General features: G+C 29.5%; 2 protein-coding genes across 6 annotated transcripts in view; one reads left to right on the top strand and one right to left on the bottom strand.

Moving 5' to 3' along the window:
- The window catches only part of LOC134724557 (TGF-beta-activated kinase 1 and MAP3K7-binding protein 1-like), a 381,784-nt gene that overhangs the window by 255,221 nt on the left and 104,416 nt on the right, over positions 1–22,147 (top strand). The gene's annotated exons all lie outside the window — the stretch shown is intronic.
- Positions 194–21,876, bottom strand: LOC134724551 (uncharacterized). Of its 5 annotated transcripts, none has more exons than XM_063587647.1 (5): positions 21,749–21,876; positions 15,194–15,285; positions 5,010–5,222; positions 1,452–1,565; positions 194–561 (listed from the first exon to the last, which is right to left on the bottom strand). In XM_063587647.1, the coding sequence occupies exons 2-5, from the start codon at positions 15,194–15,196 to the stop codon at positions 370–372; spliced, it is 522 nt and encodes a 173-aa protein (XP_063443717.1). In that variant the 5' UTR covers positions 15,197–15,285; positions 21,749–21,876; the 3' UTR covers positions 194–369. The 5 variants fall into 5 exon arrangements, with proteins under 5 accessions (XP_063443717.1, XP_063443715.1, XP_063443716.1 ...); XM_063587645.1 differs by having other exon boundaries at positions 15,185–15,285; XM_063587646.1 differs by having other exon boundaries at positions 1,458–1,565; positions 15,185–15,285; positions 21,749–21,805.

The following is a 22,147-nucleotide window of genomic DNA, read 5'->3' on the forward strand; positions in this document are numbered from 1 at the left end:
GTCATTATTCTTGAAGTACCCATTTTCATGGATTTCGTTAACAGAGGTACGCAACAAATTTGCTTATCAACAAAGTACATTTTTTTTTCTATTTTCCGGAATACTAAGCGATCTACAACAATACGATTTTCCGGAAAGATTAAAACCTTTATCTTATGATATAATTTTAATGGCAAATGTTTTGTATATAACAATCTTTCTTCAAACCTCAAAACCATACATTGAAGTACATCTTTTGTCTACACATATAACTTTATCTATTTAATTTAATGTTTTCAATTGTTTTAAAATATTGCGTTTGCCATGTTATTTCATGTTATCTGAGTACAATGTATGACGCAAATTTGATCGTTAAGAATAAGCCTTTGTTTAGTTCCCTCCAACTATCACTAATTTGTTCCCTGTATATAGAAGGGATCTCGCTGAACGACAAGCAGAGATTGGTTTTACATTTGAACACTTGTGAATTTGTAACATGCCGTCCAACATTTGTAACTCTGTTCTCAAAGTGTCAACTGTCTGATACAGGGAACGATGGTCGTCCTCCAATGAATTAACTTCCTGTCAAAATAAAACATATGTTATATACCGTTTCTCATTATGATAAGAACAGTTTTTGATCAAATATGTTACTATATGAAAACTAGAATAGCAACTTCATTTGTGGAAACATTGATATAGGAAAATGTCAGTTTTGTCTTAAATGATATATTAACGAGGTTTTTGTAAAATGCAATTAACACAGAATATAAATGTATGATAGATTTTGCTGTTCTCCTGGTTTCATTAGCAAATAATACATGTAATAACACATACAGTGAGGAGCATTAACGTCATTGTGTTGAGGAACCTTGTTCCCAACCAGCAGCATGACTGATGCATTAATAAGAAAAAATGTTAAATGTATACGGTGTTTGGTTGGTTTTTTTGTGGGGTTTTTTTTTTGGCAATCTCAAACTTTTTATAGGTAGACACATTGGTTAATCAGTTTTTATTGTTCAAAACTTGAAACTTAAGATTGAGAAAAACGAACTTAAGAAAAAATGAAACCTGGTACTTCATAATGTTTAAGAAGTCCTTTTCCATCATTTGGAAATATCGTGTTGCTAATGGTATGTAACTATTTGGTGATGTCATTTGCAAGAGATTGAGAAAACAAAGAAATGAAATCTTTAAATGAAGATATACGTATAGTTACTTTATGTACTACATTTCCCTTCACTTTGGGTATTCGTTAAAATTCATAATACGCAGCAACCATGAGAATATATACTGGTATTATTGCCCAGTTATTTCTCTATGAGATAAAACTTTGAGATTATATCTGAAAAACAGACTGTAAACAAAATCAAATATCTTTGAATATAATATATATCCCCGATAGAGGCGTGGTTTGTGAAAAAGATGTATTTACAAAGCGCAACCTAAAAGAAACTGAGATGGTCAATCACTTGTACTTTTTCCAGTTCTGCTATTCGAGTTTTCTGTCTTGCTCGTGTACGGACAGCAGATCTTCTGTTCTGTTCCTTCCGTCTGTTACGTTTATATACTTCTTCTTCTGTTAACTATTTAGAGTTAATAATATTTATATTTAATTCTTAAATTTAAAGTAATTTGATTCGTTCAGGAAAAGTCACATGTTAAACTATATTTTCGAAGGTAGTTAGAAAACAGAGGATAGCAAAATAAAGTGATATTGCACGGTTGCAGAATCTAAACACCGATTTACTTTGTGAAGTCATCTAACATGTCCAATGAGTTTCATGATACTGTTAAAAGTTTATATCTATGATCGATTATTTGAACAAAAATATTCTCAGATACATAAAATGAACAAAAAAATTATAGAAAATAAGCGAAGTAACAACTAATATGTCACAGTGACAATATGATCGAAAAAGAGAATATAATGCACTGATGATTTTCATTCAAATTCTGTCGGAAAATAATACATTGTAATATAACAATTAAAGTCTTTATATGAGGTCGCTTCTGGTTATATCGACCTCATGAAGAATATCGACCTCAAACTTTGTCCTCAGTCAATATACTTCTTTCAGGTCAGTATATCCTTGTATCGACCTCAATCTAAGACTACTGTGGATTCATTTATTTTCGTGGGTATCAATTTTCGGGGATTGAGGAAATCTTACATTTTCGTGGATAGTTGATTTCGTGGTTTTGTCCAGGTCTGTATGCAACCCAATAGCAAATTTGTGATTCGTTGAACATTTAAATTCGTGGTTCACCAGTACCAACATAAACCACGAAAATTGGTATCCCACGAAAAATAATGAATCCACAGTATATTGTATTAAAGGGTTATTGCATTAATATTGGTGGATATTGCCCCAGCAGTATATCATATTGAACGAGTTTATGAGTGCAACATTATATACTGCGAGGTCCATATCCACCATTATTAATGCAATTACCCATTTATTTTATAGATAATAATAGTGCATTGACTTGAAATATCAACGATATAAGGATGAGGCTTAGAAACGGGGGAAAGCGAGGCTATGCCGACCATTTTCTCCGTTTCGTGCCGAATCCTTATATCGTTGAAATGTCAAGTCAACGCACTATTATTGTCTTTAAACTGCAATCTAAAGAAAACATTTTCAATTTTTGTTTAATGTGTTAATTTTATTATTTGATTTAAATATTAGAAAACTCCCCTTTTATAAAAGACCTGATGTCATGCAGGCGGAAATATATACAACACAATGAAATGTACGTTTCCTAATGAAACCCTTTGTAGATGGTGAAGGAATTGTTTGAGAATGAACTAAAATATCAACAATAAGCATAAAACATAATGATTTTTAAAAGTGAAATATTTGTTTCTCTTAAATTTGTAAAAAATAAGTTATATTTAGATATTCATGAGGAAAAGGGATATCAGGTCAGTGACTGTGTATGACATAGAAAAATACAGTGAACGCATTTTTACGGCTCAAATAGAACGAGTGAAGTATAAATAGTAATATTTTTTTTTTAAAAGAAATTTCTGTTTTTTTCCAGTCTAACTACAAGTTTTCATTATAAATTTGACGAATAAAAAAAATCCGCGAAACTTCATGAATACCTTTTGCACAAAGACGTCATGGTTTTTAAACGCCACGTTCTATAATTGAAAACTAACACACTGGAGGTTATCATGTTACCTCTACGATTCAAATTCGGATAAAATCACATAAAAACGTCGAACTCTAGGTCGGTGTGATTTTATTTCCGATAATATTATAGTAACAATCATAGACTTTGGCGTCGCTGTATGACCGGCGTCGGCAATCGTGCAGACAACAACAAAGGGTGCAGTGCTATGCAAAAACAAACAAATATCTTTTACTATATGATGAAATAGTTTATCAGTTATGAATTGCGTATTTTTCGTATGTAATGTTTATTTACTTTACTAAACGTTAAATGAGTTATGTTCCTGCAATGCAGGCTAAAAAATCGAAAAATGATCAAAAATTGCAAGACACAGAGTGTCTCCCTATACTGTTAAAAAAACCATAAACACAATAGGCCCGGAAAGATCGGTTAATAAAGGCAACAGTAGTATTCCGCTGTTCGAAACTCATAAATCGACAGAAAAAAAATCCGGGTAACAAACTAACACTGAGGGAAACGCATCAAATATTAGAGATGAACAACAACACAACAGAAACACAACTTTAAAATGTAACACACACAGAAACGAACTAAGCATTAGACAAATTTCGATGAGAATAACAAATATAACATCAAAAATTAATACACGAAAGTAGGATAGAAAAGTACCTTGACACGTCTTTTAGCAATACGAATTCACACTCAAATATAAGAGGTGACAATCGAGACAACACAACGTTAAAATGTAACACACAGAAACGAACTGTAATATAACAATAGTTATTTTCCTGACTTGGGACAAGACATTTAATAAAGAAATAAATGGTGGGTTAAATCTAGTTTTGTGACATACCAAACCACCCACTTTAATGGCAATGTTAAATATAACATTAAAATAACAACATAACATGACAGGACTACAATACAAATAGACGAACTTATAGGACAGCTAAACACACGCATAATAGCTAACAAAAGGCACCAGGTCTAACAGTTAATACGCCAGAAGTACGTTTCATCCACACAAGAATAACCAGTGACTCTCAAATGAAAAAAAAGTTCGAAAGCCAAAACAAGTAAAAAGTTGAACAACACAGACCAAAAGTCCAAAAATTGTGCCCAATACGGCTAGGGTTTCCTGATTGGGAAAAGAACATCCTTATAATTTAGAATAATTTATACTTTTAAAAACAGTAAATTTAATAAAATGACTATCTTAAAGATATACATGATAAACTATTAAGTATTAACTAAATACAGAATGAAAACGGATATATTAAATGAACCAACATAATCCACCACAAAAAAATACAAACCCGAGTTTGCCAAAGTAAGTGTTACTTATCATGAGGATAGCATCCCTGTGATTGAAGGCAATAAGTCTAATACGGTATCATTTTCCTGGTAAAAATAATAAAATCCTTTGTTTTTACGAAGAACAAACGCATGATTCAGATTTCAGATTCATATTTTGGTGGGATTTGTGTTGCTAAAGTTTTTAGTTATGTATACTGATGTCTGACGTTTTTGGTCGCTTTTCCATATTGCAACTAAGTTTTCATTGTGAATTTTTCTGATTTCAAATATCCGCGTGATATATTTTGAGTTATCTTCTTACATGTCTAAGGCATCATATATATCAGAGCTGACCCATGATGAGATTCGGGCTGCTCAGTTTTAGGTCTTCCATATTTTTTTTTTTTCGTACTGACTTCTGTCTAATCTTCGGTTGGTAGATATCCTTTCTAGCATTTGCGATGTCCTTAATTTTTTATTGTCCCTTTGATATCCTTCGCCTCTCTTTAATGGACAAGTAATACATTTATAATCGCTGTATAAATATCTTAAATGGCCATTGTGATATTATATGTTACTAATAAACTTACTAAATATTTGACAGGTCGTTGATGTTCCACTATCAATTCTTCCTCTCCTAATGTAACCCTCTTACACTGAATTTTTAATTTGATTTCTTCCTTTATCAAAGGAAGACAACTCTCGTCTTCGAGACATTGTTGAAATGCGTGAACCATTTTCTCGTCATCTTCATCAATACTGTTATGTTCTTTAATTTCTTCAATGTGTCTTGGAACTTTCATCTAGAAAACACAATATTAATCTTAGTCTTTTTAAAATCATAAAATGTTACTACATGTACATCAAGTTAAAATAATGTTTTATTTATTTTTGAACAGGTGCATTTAAAGCAATGCTATGAGAGTTTCATAAATAAAAAATTTAAGATTAGACTAACCATCGTGGGTACAGTCTATGATCAACCTCAAAACAAAAACAAAATAAATGAGCTGTACAATTAAATTACTTGATGTATTTTTGTACCAGGCATTTAGTCTTATGATACATGATAATAGAAGGAAATCGATATTATTGTTACACTTAACTTAGATGTATTTGTAAGGCAGATTTTGTCATCTGAGCAAACATAAAAATCTTCGTCTGCTATTGAATTTGTCTATTGTTATAAAGTAGAATGTTAAACAACCCTTAATTAATTTTATTTCGTAACTGCTAATTTTAAGTATTTCAAAAAGTTAATTTTAGTTCAATGGGATTTTTAAAATTTTTGCAATAGGTATACTTTTGAAATAATCTGTTTGCATTCCTCGAGGGTTTTTTTTTTTTTCTTTTTAATTTGTTTTTCTTTAAACGGTTGATATAACTTACAGGTCCTTTATTTCAAATATTTATTCATCAAAATTAAAAGATGATGCCACCTTTTTTTTTGCTTTTCTAATGTAAAGAAATGTGCGTTTTATAGAAAAATGTCGAATCTCTCTGCAAATCCATTAGAACAAACAATAAAGTTTGCAAACATATTGTCTTAAAATCTTTTGAAAAACTAATTCAAGACCGTTTCAATTGCAATAAATAACTCAATTCTCAATAGTTACAAGCCTCGTATTTTGATTCTCCTTTTTTAAATTTGATTTACTGGAGAGGAGAAATATAGTTTCAACCACTGAATTAAGTGGGTAACGATATTTCTACTCTCGAGACAGCTACATTTTAAAATTAAAAGCTGTACGCTTATGAAAGTGAAAAAAATGTCGTAATAAACTAGACAAAGTGGTGGCATATGTTTCTCTAATGCTTTATACATGTTTTTTAACATAGTTTATCCTTCCTTTTCAAATATTTGTGTTCTTTATATGTGACATCATCATATATTGTCACAATTTTTCACACAATAGACAATTCAGAAGGAAAGAGGAAAATTTGACGACATAAATGAATTTTGACTATTCATTAGAGGTTTAGCTAGCTATAAATACAGCTTTAGTCCACCATTTTGTATTATAACACAATGCATCTATCGAGACAGGAACATTTCTTTTTTTTTTTCGTTTCGTTTGATGTGCTGGAGTTTTTGATTGATCCATTTGATTAGGGATTTTCCGTTTTATATTTTCCTCGGTGTTCAGTAGTTTGTTATTTTTCCTTCTCCAGTGATTTTTTAAAGATGAGAAAGAATTTTCTAAGACTATAGAGAAATGGGAAAATATCATGAAAGTTAAAAAAACAAAAACGCCAATTCACATACGATAAAAAATAAAATCACGAAACGAAGAGTGGCTCAGCAAAGATTTTCGCACTGGTCCGCGACAATACTGAAATAATTGTCTTTTATTTATTTTATTTTTTTGGGGGGTGTAACTTCAGTGTCTGGTTGTTTTCCTGAAATAGTTGATTTGTTTCCCTCGGTTTTAGTTTGTAATCCGGATCTGTTTTTGTATCAATCGATTTATGACTTTCGAACAGCGGTATGCTACTGTTGCCTTTATTTGGTACAGAACTTATTTAAAAGAAGAAATGGTGGTTTGTTTTATAGCTAGCCAATTATCCCGCCTATATGACACGCTTAAATCTCTAGATTACCAACAGTATGTGTATTATCATTATTATTTTATTAACATTTTTACTATTATCATATTCTTAGAATAATAATCAATAATAATAATTTTTATTATTAATAATAAAAAAATACTGTTATTATTATTAGGTCTTTCCACTTTTCTGTGGAAAGACCTATTGTTTTTCTTCTGATTATTTTTTTTTTTTTTTTTTTTCTTCCGCCTAATTTTGTTCTTGCGATTAACATTTGTTTCGCAATATGTCGCTTAGATATTTTGTATATGATATCGAACAGTTTATGCGCTTTTGAAATTTACCCTGCGTAAACAAATATTTTTCTTTGTAGGAGTTATCTCCCCAAACACTGTTTTCCTTGTTAGCGCATCTCCTTCGCAACCGTAAAAGATTATGACAAACTTATTTTACAAAATTGCTCGTTATATCCTTCGCATGATTTGTCCTATTTTGACCGAAGCGATATGACCGCTCCATATGAGAGTTATTTCCCCTTATGCATCTGATATAAGTGATATGAATTTCTATCTTATAAACCATAAGTGATAGAGACCTAGGATCTTTTGATTTGAAGTCCTTGGTCCCAAAAAATGAAAATTAGGTCAAGGTCAAAGGTCAAGGTTATATTCTAATATTTGAATTTGGCTTATTTTCACTTATATCCAAAGACTGTATAAGATATCAACAAATCATTTTTACTAAATTGTTAGTTGCGACATGTCATAAGATGCAAATTTTGATTGCTAGCGTACGTTGAATGTAAAAGGGAGTTTTCTCCCCTCTTGTATTAAAAAATACGCGTTTGGTGATATAACTCATTAACTAAATATAATTAAGACCTATGGTCTTTTGATTTGAGGTTTTTGGTTTATGACCTTGAAATTGATCTCAAGGTCATAGATTAATTTGACGTTCTAGATTTTGACCTTTGCTTTTATTCTATATGTATACATGATAAAGATATACAACTTTTAGAAAAAGGTATCAGACCATTTAACCTTGAAAAAAAACAACCGGAAGTGACCTTTTGTAAACCGGATGTAGCTATTTTTTGTACTTTATTAATATAAAAGTATATAGAACCAGATATTTTTGGAATCGGTGTCAAGTAATTATTCAAATATAATCGGAAGTAACATTTTTCAAACCGGAAGTAACAAATTATCTCCCTTAATTAAAATATAATGTATGGAAACAATATATTTTTGGAATCAGCTTACTAGGAGCTATCATTTGACAATTGAAATGACATTTTAAACTTAGTTGCACAACTTTTCATATCAAAATTCATTGTTTTGATGGAAAGACCTTCAATTGTTCTCTGAACAATTGGTTTTTAATTATAATAATTATTATTATTATTAATTTATTATTTCTATTACAATTGCTTAAAGTTCACTTAACGAAGATCGAACCAATGCTTTTCACGTTATATTACTGACCATATCTATTGGTTTCATATCAACTGATAATGCAATATCATTTCGACCTTATTCATTAACTTACTTATTAATGTAAATGTAAAGTCTTTTAGATTCATATAATGTATATGATTACATACCCTAATTGGTTAATATAAGTTTATTGAAAAGATATACACCCAGAGGAAATAAGCATCATAATCAATATAGCCATATCTGATTGAATATACAAGGAAGGTTTCGTTTATGTATACGTCTATCATTAATATTTAAAGCATATTGGGAATTTTCGTATAAATTGTTTTGTATAGTTGGCAAACTTTATGAAATAGTTGGGGTATTTGATAAGGTTGACGGGGCCAAAGGTATTACAATAAGCTAGTTTATTAACAAAGTATCGTTTAGAAAATGCCATTCATGTAACCATCTAGGTAGTACATGTTTCGTTTGAATAGCCATCACTAACGAAAATTTATGTTTTAAACCAGCTGTATCCACGGGAATGTTGAAACATCAGTTGATCAATCATTTAATAATGTTTATGAGCTGTGACTACATATTTTGTTTTAATACTATCAAAAACGTTGAATTTATATATAATGTTGTTTTCGTTTTTCTTTTAGATTGTCGTTTATGATGCAATATTTCAAAATTTCAGAGTCACTAAACTAATATTGCTAATAATCTAAAATCATTTTGAAGTTTTAATAAGAGACAAAAATAATTTATGTCTAACAAAAACTAAAACAACACTTGAATCGGTTTACCTTCATTAGAAACACTCTGAAGCCTTATATTTGAAAACCAAGGATATGTGAAAATCGAACAAGATAAAATATTAAAAACAAGCTTTATTAAGGCCAAGTAGGACCTTACATTCATGGTTCTACAATCTGTCGATACCTGTATCGTGGCATTGCAAAATGTCTTTTTGTTCTCTGTTGGTTTATGTCGTTTTGGTTGATATTTTAGTCTTATATTCTTAATGTTTTTCATTAGTTGTTATTGGTGTTGAACTAGCTGTCAGTAATGGCGAGTACTCTCAGATCTGTGATTAGTGTCTTTCTGGTGTGAGGATGTATTAATACCATACCACGTCCACTCTGTGTTTTGTTAGATACATTTCTTTTTATAACCATCACAAGTAAATTCTTTTTCAGCTTTGAATTTTATATGTATTTTATACCACTGTTCACGGTTAAAGGGAGGTCAGCGCCTTTAAACAAGTTTCTATCCTATGCATGTTAAACTCAAATGCCGATTATGTTTTATCAATCTTCCAAGTTGTAAATTGAACTCATTCAGCATGCTATAATATTTTTATATGCTTTCAAAAAATAGTATAAACTATCAGAAAATATCATATACATTACTTTCAGTCCGACCTACTCATAATTAACCCTTTAAGGGTTTAGTATTCAGCTAACCGATTGCCAAATTGTATATTCAGATAATTTATGTTAATATAAACTTTATGTATATACTACTTTGTCTTTTACAGAAGACACCTACCTATATAATGGCAACAATAGTGTATCGCTGAACAAATGTCATCAATAAATTGAGAGAAAAAAATTCCAGATTACGTACTAAGACCAAGGGAAACGCATCAACTCTAAGAGGAAAACATCGAAACAACATCAACACTAAAGTGCAACATAAACAGACGCCAACATACATAGACACTGTCTATTCGATTAAAGCTGCTATATTCCATATCCTATATATATGTTCAAGTAAATATAGGTTCAATAATGTTTGTACGACTTTATCCCCAAGAGAGCTATAGAAAAACAGTACATTAACGGGTGTTACATGGACACTTTTGAGATGATATACGGACACTTTTTAGTTGTTACACGGACACTTTTTATGAATAGAATAACTCGTGCATAATCAGAGAGTTCATAGGCACTTTAAATTTCAATTAGATTCACCGACATATTTTCTGTCTTTTTGATTGAAATATTTACGTTAGCATCAATAACTATATTTCAAACAATTCCAGTAAATTACTATTCATATCAGTTTACTAAGGGATTGACCAATCAACTTTAAAAAAAAAAAAAAGGGGGTATGTCTTTTTTCTAAAAAAATATCTTGATGCCCAATTTTTATGAGAAAAAATATATTGTGGTCAAGCAGATGACAAAATAATGTTCTGATTCCCGATTTTTTGTAAACCGTATATAATCGTTTAATTTCGAGAAAAAAACTGAAAATAGTTGGGTGATAGTTGAAAAAATAAGTAATTAAATGTTTTATTCAGAAAAGAAGATTCCCCGTTTTGAGGCTAAATGGCCGGTTCGTAAGTGTTTTTTTTTCCTTCAACATATGGACATGAATAGTATTCTAGACAATGCGGGAAGTAAAGAAATACTGGTATTTACGTTTATATTTCAATAAAAAAGAAAGGAAATATATTTTAAAAAAATCAAATCTTATTAAAAGATAAAATCCCTATCAACTAACCAATGCACAATTGATCCTATAAATAAAAAGTGTCCATGCAATATATGTTCAAATGCAGCAAATCATGAAGAAATGTCATTAATTTTGAATGGCAAGCTGTGGTTGCGTCATAAAATGACACGTGTTAAATTTGATCAACACTATCAGAGACGTATAAAAAAGATGCTATATGTATAAACTAAAAAAGAAAAATATATGCCTTTATATTTCTATATCTTATAACAAGACATAATCCAGTTTTTCAAAACATTTCATTCACTTATGCAATAGAAAATGCACTCCGTTGATACACTTATATTGTTATTGAATTCATCTATACTACTAAATTCATCTAAATTATTAAATTTATTAAAGTTGGCGGCAAATGTACGATTTTAACTATTTTTAAGGGGAAATGGTGGGGGGTAAGAGGAGTAGAATGGCAAATCCTGCACTTTCAAAAAAAAATATCAGTTCGATTTATTTTAAATGGATCTAAACAAAGGTAACAAATTCAATTTTAATATTGATAATATTACTGTCCTCATTAACATTATTAATGTTTGACTTTGATATTCAACCGTTGCGATTGTTTTATAATAACTCATAAACATGCATAACAAATTGGTGGTCTTGTTAAGGAGGGACGAAAGATACCAAAAGTACAGTCAAACTCATAAATCTAAAACAAACTGACAACGCCATGGCTAAAAAAGAAAAAAGACAAACAGACAAACAAATATCAAATGTCTCCTCTTGTATTTAATAGTAAATGGATTGCTATCATGATTACATATAAATACCCACATCGATTTTAATACAATTTGTAACTTTATGGGTAAATCTTTATGAAATTATCCATTAATAAAAGTAGGACGCTATATTTGCATTCGATTCCAATGTCTTTTTTTGCCTTTTTTAGCACAACTGTAGAGATGGTGTCACATCTGTTCTCTTTTATCGTTTATTCTGTGTTGTGTGTGTAAAAACTTAAAAATTATATCACAAAAATACTGCACTAGTATTAAGTTTTAAGGCAATATCCCTAACCAAATAACAAAATTAAGAGGAAACACAAATCAAACGAATGGATAACAACTGTCATATTCCTGGCATTTCCTTTTGTAGGGTTATACTTGCCAAGACTAGCACGACTGGTGCCACTGTCAGAGGTAGAAATTGTTACACTTCTCGAGCACATTTCAATCAAAGGTTTTGCTTTAGAGGCATAAAATTTAAAAGATAGTCTGTCCTATACATTTAGACATTTACAAAAGGTGGTCAATGGTTGTCCGTCCTATACCTTTTGACATGCAAAAATGTCAAAGGTTGTCCGTCCAATACCTTTTGATATTCATAAAATTTCAAAGGTTGTCTGATCTATACCCTTTGATATGAACAAAATGTCAAAGGTTGTTTATTCTATACCTTTTGATATGCATTAAGTGTCAAAGGTTGTCTGTCCTATACCTTTTAATATCATAAAATGTCAAAGGTTGTCTGTCCTGTACCTTTAACATGATCAAAATGTCAAATGTTGGCTGTCCTATACCTTTTGACATGCTAAAATTGTCAAAGGTGTTCTGTCTAATATCTTTTGATATGCATAAAATGTCAAAGGTTGTCTATCCTATACCTTTTAACATGCACAAAATGTAAAAGGTTGTCTGTCCTATACCTTATGACATGCAGAAAATGTCAAAGGTTGACTATCCTATACCTTTTAATATCATAAAATGTCAAAGGTTGTCTGTCCTATACCTTTAACATGCACACAATCTCAAATGTTGGCTGTCCTGTACCTTTTGACATGCAGAAAATGTCAAAGGTTGACTATCCTATACCTTTTAATATTATAAAATGTCAGAAGTTGTCTGTCCTATACCTTTAACATGCACAACATGTCAAAGGTTGTCTGTCGTTTACATTTCAAGGTTCACCACAAAATATTAAAGATGGTCTTGTGGTTACATTTCAACTTACCAAAATGTCAAAGATGGTATTTTGTCACTAAAAAGGCGACGAAATATTATCTGTAGAAAAAGATAGTCTTATGATTGTATTTCATTGTACACAAAAGTCAATCAAAAAATTATTTGTCTTGCAGTAGTACATGGTATGGAAGACAAATTCACATAATACAGTAAATACATTTTCGCTTCCTTGTGTCTATGGCATAAATCTAAATAATACATATTACAGCAATATAATGATATCTATCAAGATTTTTTTTCTAAATTGCACAACTGTCATGTTCCGTTAAATGAAGTAGCAGTTGAGTAGGATTGACTCTAGGTTAATAGTAGCTATGACAAAAAAATGTATCCAGCACTGCAAAAAAAATAACTCAAATTGGCCTACCTTATATATTTACTAAATCACTAAATAATCGAATGCATGTGTATACAAGTGAGTAGCTTATATGATATATATCTCAACTTGTGTAAATTTCCAGAATTTTGGGAAAACCCTAATCTATATTTAAACATAAACTTTCCAACGGCTAAACTATTCTATCGATATTGCTTCACTAGAAAGATGTGGTGTATACGTCTTAAATATTAAATTAATTAAGTTGTATGTATAAGGAAGAAGATGTAGTATGATTTCTAATTAGACAACTCTTCACAAGAGACTAAATGAGAAAGAAGTTAACAATAGATCACCGTACGAGCATAGCCACGACTTGGATACTAGCATGAATTAAATTATATATAATGCTTGTAAATTAAGTTTAATGTTCAAGAAAGATTGCAAAGCCAATTGTGAGCATCAAGACGGGTACAACTTTCAAAATATGTTACCCTCATGGAAACCCTGATATCCCATCTACTTTTTTTCTGGGGTGCTTGTAGATTAATTATCGATCCGGTAATATTAGTAAATTGGTCAGGCAAATTAAAACAAATTTTGAATTCTCAGGCATATATGATATCTTAATTTTCTTAAATATTTGACAGATTTCGAACTTGACAAAGGATGCATAAATACATTTTTTTCCAATATACAGTATAATTTGTATTTTAGTAACCAGAAAGATTGGAACCTTTGCACGAGTAAAGGAGGAAAAATCTCTCCTGTGAAGTTTACCAATAGATAAAATGATGAAATCAACATCAGCCACGTCCTACATCACGAGGGTGTAACATTTAAAATTCCACTACATTATCAAAATGATTGTATCCTACAGTTACGCCAAAAATATTGCAACCAAAGAGTTTAATCTATGCAACCATTACATTTATGTAAAAAAGAAGATGTGGTATGGTCACCAATGAGACAACTCTCCACAAGAGACCAAATGACACAGTAAGTAACAACTATAGATCACCTTACGGCTATCAACAATAAGCAAAGCATATACCGCATTGTCACCTATAAAAGGCCCCGAATTTCATGACTTTATTTGAAACAATACCTACAAAAACCTCTGGCATGTGGCTGTTCCGACTCGCATTACAATAACAGCCCTTATTGTCTTGTTATTACTGGGGATCTAAATAAACGCAACAGTAGTATACCGCTGTTAGAAATTCATAAGTCGATTGAGAAAAAAACATTTACAATTTAAACTTCTTTGATTGGCTTCAATTTTTTTATCCTGGTATCTATGATGAGTTTATTTCAATAAATATATCCTCCAGAGCTAGAAATTAAAGAAACAAGAAATACGGCTTACCCTGCCTCAGGGTTAGACTTGTACCTGCAATTGAAAATAATCAGTCATCTAAGTACCTGAATCTATGGCAAAAGAGACGATTTTAATTTTGAAGCTACCAAATTTCCGCCACCTTAGTATGATATAACTTCACCGGCATATAAGATATACGTTACCCAACTTATTCGGATTTCAAGAGCTTGCAGCTGCTTCTCAGACTTTGTAAAATGTCACCAATGTCTGAGCAGAAAGTAAATCAATCAGGGATATGTTACAGAACTTTTTCTTAAAGAAAAGTTCATCGGAAGTTACTTAGAACTTGTTGAAAAATATATTCCGTATCAACTTACAGTCCTTGGATTGTGTAAACTTTCCATTACCATTACACCATACACCCTACAATTCTATCTCCACCATCCAAAATTACTCATAATGCAATTGAATTTCAAAGAAAGCTTGCTACTACAAATTTATTTACTTATTTTAAAAAACGAATTTTGATCACAGTATTGTAAATTAATGTTATGATTAAAAATCAGTCCTTATCAATATTTTGCATAGTTTTAAACTTTGATAACCACACTCTATATACACGTTACTCAATCACATCATTCCTCATACACCATTACACAATTCTTCTTACATTACACACCATGGCACCATACACTATCTACCAATGCCACATGTGCCATACATCATTACACCATACACGGTCTTTTGGGGCAAGTTTACACCATCAAAGTGCTGAAACAAATAATACATGAAGGTTGTAATGTATAGATTATATATACTGACGCTGTTGATCATCTTTATAATATTTTATAGTATTTATTATTTATCTTTCTGAATATTTCTTTTACTGCTTAGTCACTTTTTGATAATATCCATGTGGCTCGGTACATATGCATCCCGTCATTGTGGAAATGTTGGATGACAAATTAACACCTGTACTTACAATTATATTTATTATGGCTGTTTGATTTGTTAACACATCAGTGTCAGTATTAGATAATTTTATGTGACTGGTATACAAGTGAGAAATTTACATTTGATAACGGACTTTCCGTTTAAATATAGTGTTTTTGTATATAATATAAAAATACGAAGATGTGGTATGAGTGTCAATGAGACAACTCTCAATCCAAGTCACAATTTATGAAAGATAACCATTATAGGTCAAGGTACGGTCTTCAACCCTGAAACTTGGCTCATATCCAACAACAAGCTTAAAAGGGTCCAAAAAAAAATACTATTATAAAACCATTCAAACGGTAAAACCAACGTTCTAACCTATGTAAAAAGGCTGTTTTCAGCACGTTCAAAGTCCACTGCAATCTTAAATAAACCATATTATGAAAACTTATGTGAACTTGCGAGGGGAAAAATAAGACTTAATTTAAAGTATTTAAGATATTCTTTACACTTGAAGTCCATAAATACTCTTAAGAATGTTAATCCACTTGTTTAAAGTTCAGAACTCATGACAGGCAAAGCAAATTATCATTGAATGAAAATAGATTTTGAAAATTTAAGTTTAAAGCGCAACCATCGACTCCAAAAATTGACAACACTCTAACATTAGGGTTTGGTTGTAATCGTATCTGACAATGGCTGAAATATTGCTGGTTAAATTGATTGATTGGCTATCGGTGGCCTTATTGACCGAATACAAAAGTTAATGGAATCTTAAACGTTAGATTTAGAACTGAAATCGGATAGCTTATAAAATATTCATCATATTAAGAAAATGTATTTATGTCAAACTGATTTATACAAAATTTCCTCAAAAGTAAAAAAAAAGTCAATTATAGAAGTATTGAAATGTTTAAATCTTAAAGCTCTTAGTTCATAATTAAGGACAATTAGCTTCAATATTTTTTTTAACAAAATTTTATAATTTTGAAATGAAAATTATAACGGGGGGACTGTTTTATACGCAGATTGGTAAGTTTTCGTTTTTAAAAGTATATCTTCATTTATCATATATTCTCGTTTAATATTTACGTGACAAAATTGCACATTTACATGGATAGTTATGTATATGAAGCTCAAGATTATCTGTATGGTATTCTGCATTTTTGTGAAAAATAGACAATTTTAACACACGACTTTCTTTTTATTTCATGAATATGTAATTTATTGTCTTTCAAAAATTTGTCAATAACATGACATGGTATTGTTGGTCTTGATTTAAATATTTCTGACTTTTTAAATTTTAATTTCAAATTTTTAACACATATTCAATTGATTGATTTGGAAACAAACTATTAGGTAAATTCAATTGCTATCTTTTTTCAATAGCTTGGGGTTTTGTTTGTCACCAATGTAAATCTATATATTGTTTATTAATTAACTTTATTTCAAGTGTGCTTTAAAATACCTTATTTTGTAAATTCTCATAGGCTACCTTCGTACGTATCTAGACAAGTTTTTTAAAGGATGGTTTCCTAGTCAACAAATGATCAAAAGAAAAGAAATATGAAACTTATTTTCATATCATACCTTCTTCACAAACAAGACAATAACAATCAAAACCAAGGAGTAAACAAAGACTCACAAAAACCAAAGAACATTTACATCAACAGTTATAAATAATAAATTAGAAACAACACGAACTCCAAAAGAAACCGGGAGTGAAACTGATGCTCCGGAAGGGTAAGCATTTCCTGCACCGTATTCGACTACGGTCGTGTTATTTCTTTGTTCAATCCGGTAATGCAAATATATAGACATTTGAAAAGGGGTAATGAATCATCCATCAACAGAAACCTGTATGCTTACAAAGACAGGTAATTAAATTTTCAACTAAATTTTTAAACAATCATTCTTTTTATTTGATGTGTATTTGTTGAATCTGTGTAATATTTACATTAAGTTCATATAGAATATTTTGTACATAGATATGCCAGAGGTATTTATTCACTATATTCTCTCTGTGTCTATTTTGACAAAGCTTTTAAGCTATTTTTAAAGCGTTGTCAGTTTATTTTCGATTTATGAGTTTGACTTTCCCTCTGGTATCTTTCGTTCCTCTTTTTTTTTAAAGGTTTCAACACTTGAATGTTATTTAAAAGAAACAATGATTGCTTGAATAAATTGCAACACAAGCACTTTAAATTTGCTATGTAAGCAAGACAAAAATAACTTGGGATTTCCCAGTGTTCAAATAGACAGTATATGGTAAATTAACCTTGTACTGGATAATCTTTTGACTTATTCATAGACGGGTTTCCCCAAATTTAACAAGTAGTTTGTCTCGATGGATGTTACGCCTACAACTTTGTGATTTTTTCGTCTAACAAGTATTATTTCTAAGAAACTTCTTAAATGACTTACCCTTATCAATGACCAAAATATCATTAAATATAAAATAGAACTAATATGATAATAATATAGTGTTTACCAAATGTGGACAAGTGATTGTTTCAACTATACCCTATTTTAGATTATTTTCAGTTAGTTGCATACCTCTCTTATTAATTTTATCGCGTTTGCAATTCGATATGTATGTTTCTTTTGTAATTTTTCGATCCTCTTGTGCTTTGAAGTAATCTTATTATTAAGTTGATTTAGTTCTCTTTGGAAAGAATAAACTCTGTAAGAAATTGTTCGTTACTAGTCTGCATTTATTTTGCGACAACATCTTAATTTACATTTCTTTATTTTTATTTTTTTGTTTTTTCAAATATAATAGTCTAAATGTTATAGGTTAGGATCACCAGTATCTTGAGAAAAATACCGTTGTAACAGCTGTGTATTTTTTAAAGTTTTAAAATTCCCTACGATTCTATTGGTAAAAAATGACTAAAATATGAATCAATGAAAATTTTGGTATCTAAAGCAAAAACATATTTCAAATTCTATTTATTATCAAATACAAAATAAGTCAATAATCATAATAAATAATATTTGCAGTTGTTGTTTATTTTTGTATTTGTGTTTTTTAATGATTTTATTATCATTGTTATTACTGAATTGTTATTATAACTATTATTTTATTTTTATTATTATTTTATTAATAAAATTATTATAAATTATTATTATTATTATTATTATTATTTTTATTATTATTATTATTATTATTATTATTATTATTATTATTATTATTATTATTATTATTATTATTATTATCCAAAATATGTATCAGTACATGCATTATAATATTTTTTTATTACTATCAATAGCATAGTTTTTATTTTCTCACTGAGAATTTTACATGAGAAAAGTTAAATTTAAAAGTGTCGATTTCATGTGTGTTTGAACATTTAATTTTATGTCTCCTGCTAATTTTAGAGAGAAAAAAATCTGGAAAAGTAAAACAAATGTTCTTTTTCCGTTTATTAGAAATATCATCAAAACATCATATTGATAAAAAGTATAATAAATAATGAAATAAAAAGACGTGGAACTATTGTAAATACGAAAACTTTACTCTAAAGATATCAGTATTCTATTTGTGTAATGTCGTGTTACATATGTGTATATAGAACCAACATAATGGATACCGCATACAAAGACTAATAACATGGAGAGAACTTTACAGTTAGTCAAAACAGAGAAGGCCACTGAATCTAAAATGTTGCAGTTCTATGTTGTGTCTTCATTGCTATTGTTTGTCTGTTTGTCTTTTTGTTTTTAGCCATGGCGTTGTTAGTTAATTTCAATCTGTGAGTTTGACTGTACCTCTGATGTCTTTTGTTCGTCTTTTTGAAAGACAGTTTACAAACATTCAGAACAAACCAGGGTCGTATATTCTTATGCTCAGTCTTTGGTTTTCTATGTTGTATCCTGTGTACTATTATTTGTCAGTTTGTCGTTTTCTTTTTTAGCAATGGCATTGTCAGTTTATTTTTTATTAATGAGTTTGACTGTTCCTCTGGTATCTTTCGTCCCTCTTTCCAAAAATCCTCACAACTCGAAAAATTGTTTAATAGTGGTCAAAACATACGACGCAAATTATTTAAGATTCTGCCAATAAAAACAATACAGTTTGTGATTAATTCAGAATAAAGAAGACCACTGTTCATAAATATAGCTAACATTAGTTAACCGATGATCACTTCTCGTGAATCGATTAAGAGACAACATATCAATGTTAAACTGTTTACAACCAGTCAAACCAACGAGGATTACTTAAAATCAAATGTTGCAAAAATATATGATATATTATACAAATGTATGTAAATACAGATAGATATAAATTCTAACACCATTTCCAAGAGATTTCAAATCAATTTAATACTTAATGTACAAATATCGTAATATTGGTAATAATTAAATTAGATTTTCGTTTTCTTTCATTAATATATAGTGGTTTTGTTTGTTTGTTTAAGTAAGAAGGATATGGTAAACATCAATTTCCTAAAACAATTGAAAATTAGGACATCGTGAAATTGAAAACGGTTAATCGACCATTATAAAGAAAAAAACATGATTTAGTTTTCCATTATTATAATTTTAGTAATTTTACCAGATAGCAATAATCTATTTAAAGAACGGCTTCAGCTCTGAAAATTTTCAATCTTAAATAAGGAAGATTATTCTTCATTTTCAAAAACTTCCACTGGCCTTGTAACAATTGGTATTTATAATTTGCTACTGTAAAATGCAGCTTTTTTAATCAAGCATTTGAATTTATAATAATTGTTAATCTTTTTAATAATAGCAATTTTCAGAGTATTTAGATAAAAAAAATGACTTAAACCACTTCAAAAAAGAACTATTTTTATTTGTAAGGGGTTGCGAATTTTTATTGATTAGAAGATAATTTCTTTCATGCTAGCACACATATTTTATTTCCCATATAGTAAAAAAATCATTTTATCTACCTATGCACAGGAGTGAAGTAATGGAATGATGCATTTATATTGCATAAATAAAAAAAAATTACAAAGTGTAATATTATACCTAGAAAAAAAAACGACACAGAAAAAATATAGATTAGAACCTCATTACTCAAATGTATATACAATAAACTCATCAAAGATACCAAGCCTACAATTGTGTAGGACAAACGCGCGTGTCCTGTAAAACAATTATCAGTCAGTAACGATATAATTAAAATTGGTTTTTCTTTACAATAAATGCAAAAAATGAAATTAAGAACTTAATTATGTCTTTAGTTGGTATTTCGATTTCAAATTATGATAATATGTTATTTAATGTCTTAACTGCCAATCAATTGAAATAAAGTTAAATTATAACATTTATAAAGGGTGACATGACAGCAAAATGACTCATGTACACTGCATATATTGGACAATGAAACAATTCTGAATTGTGAATTTCAGCTTCCTAAAAATACAAACAATGTTTTTACATATGATTTTTTGCAAAGTATTTATCAAGTTGTTTTAAAAGCCCGTAACACTGAGGAGAGTGTATTCGTTATGCTATTTACGTCATTAAACCACTCCAATTAACAGAGTATTTTTTCTACATAATCAGATATTTGTACTTTACTTTGATTGTTTCGTATTTTCTTATTTTGTAATAAATGATTATATGTATATTAACCATCAAGAGAATATATCCCCATTGTATATAACGATTCGTATTAAATATATTGCATTGTCTTTAAAAGAACCTCAATGTGCGTCAAAATCTTTTTCAGTGATAATATTGTATTGTCAAAATGTTCGAGATATTAATTGACCTTATAAAACTTTTGTCTTGTTTTATTATTTAAAGAACCTTAATTGTAAAAAATATTTGAATCGGTTAAATCATTTTATTAAGTTTTATTGAATAAACTCTAAATGTAGTTTTTATAAACTTAGATGCTTGTTTCATTTTTCTTCTTTATACCTGTTGTATTTGTCAATATTACTCCGAACTGCTCAATGACTAGTAGAATGCGCTTAGACAGAATAAAATATGACCAATCTTTAATTACTAACCGACTTAAAAGAGAGAATATAAATAATAAATAACGAATATAAATAAATTTCGTTGTTTTTTTTTTAAATTCTATTTAGGTAACAACATTCCAATCGGATGATACAATTGTTGTATCTGCTATAGAAAATTGAGTTTACGCGTGCATACTTTTAAAGGTTTTAACAAATCAAACACAGTTATGTAATGTGTTATGTTAGAAAGCGATGAAGATACAACTTCTTTGTCATTATGATCTGATTTAAATTGTAAAAGCATCAGTAATTTATTTGATTTTGGCAGGCAAAGTTTAGATAAAAATATATTCTACCTGTAAATGAATTGTTTAATCCTGAGCAAATCCTTTCAAAATGTCTTGTTAACAGCATTTTAATGTGATCGATGTCCATATCATTAAACAATTTGGGTCAGTGGAAGTTTAGTTGGAAAATCCCATGTAATATTTTGATAAGGTCAATGAACAGTTATATACTTAAATCTGTTGTAAAATGAAACCTATACTTATACAGTACATATTCAATATATTTAATTCAGCAGTCATTTAAAATCTTTATCATATTTCCAAATGTCTTTATACAGTAATAATATCCATGTACATGCGTTGGTTTACATTATATTATTATTATTATATTTCCGAATGTCTGTATATCATAATGATATACATGTACATGAGCTGGTTTCAATATATATACTATGTATAATGACATTT

Source organism: Mytilus trossulus, chromosome 7 (assembly GCF_036588685.1).
Source record: "Mytilus trossulus isolate FHL-02 chromosome 7, PNRI_Mtr1.1.1.hap1, whole genome shotgun sequence".
Classification (NCBI taxonomy): domain Eukaryota; kingdom Metazoa; phylum Mollusca; class Bivalvia; order Mytilida; family Mytilidae; genus Mytilus; species Mytilus trossulus.

Bases quoted from the DNA above. Each gene is read 5' to 3' on its own strand.
- LOC134724551 (XM_063587645.1), bottom strand. The intron at 1,566-5,009 runs GTAAGTTTATTA...AACTCTAAATAG, and splicing joins AACGACCTGTCAAATATTTA to TTAACAGAAGAAGAAGTATA. The intron at 562-1,451 runs GTGATTGACCAT...TTATTTTGACAG, and splicing joins CAGAACTGGAAAAAGTACAA to GAAGTTAATTCATTGGAGGA.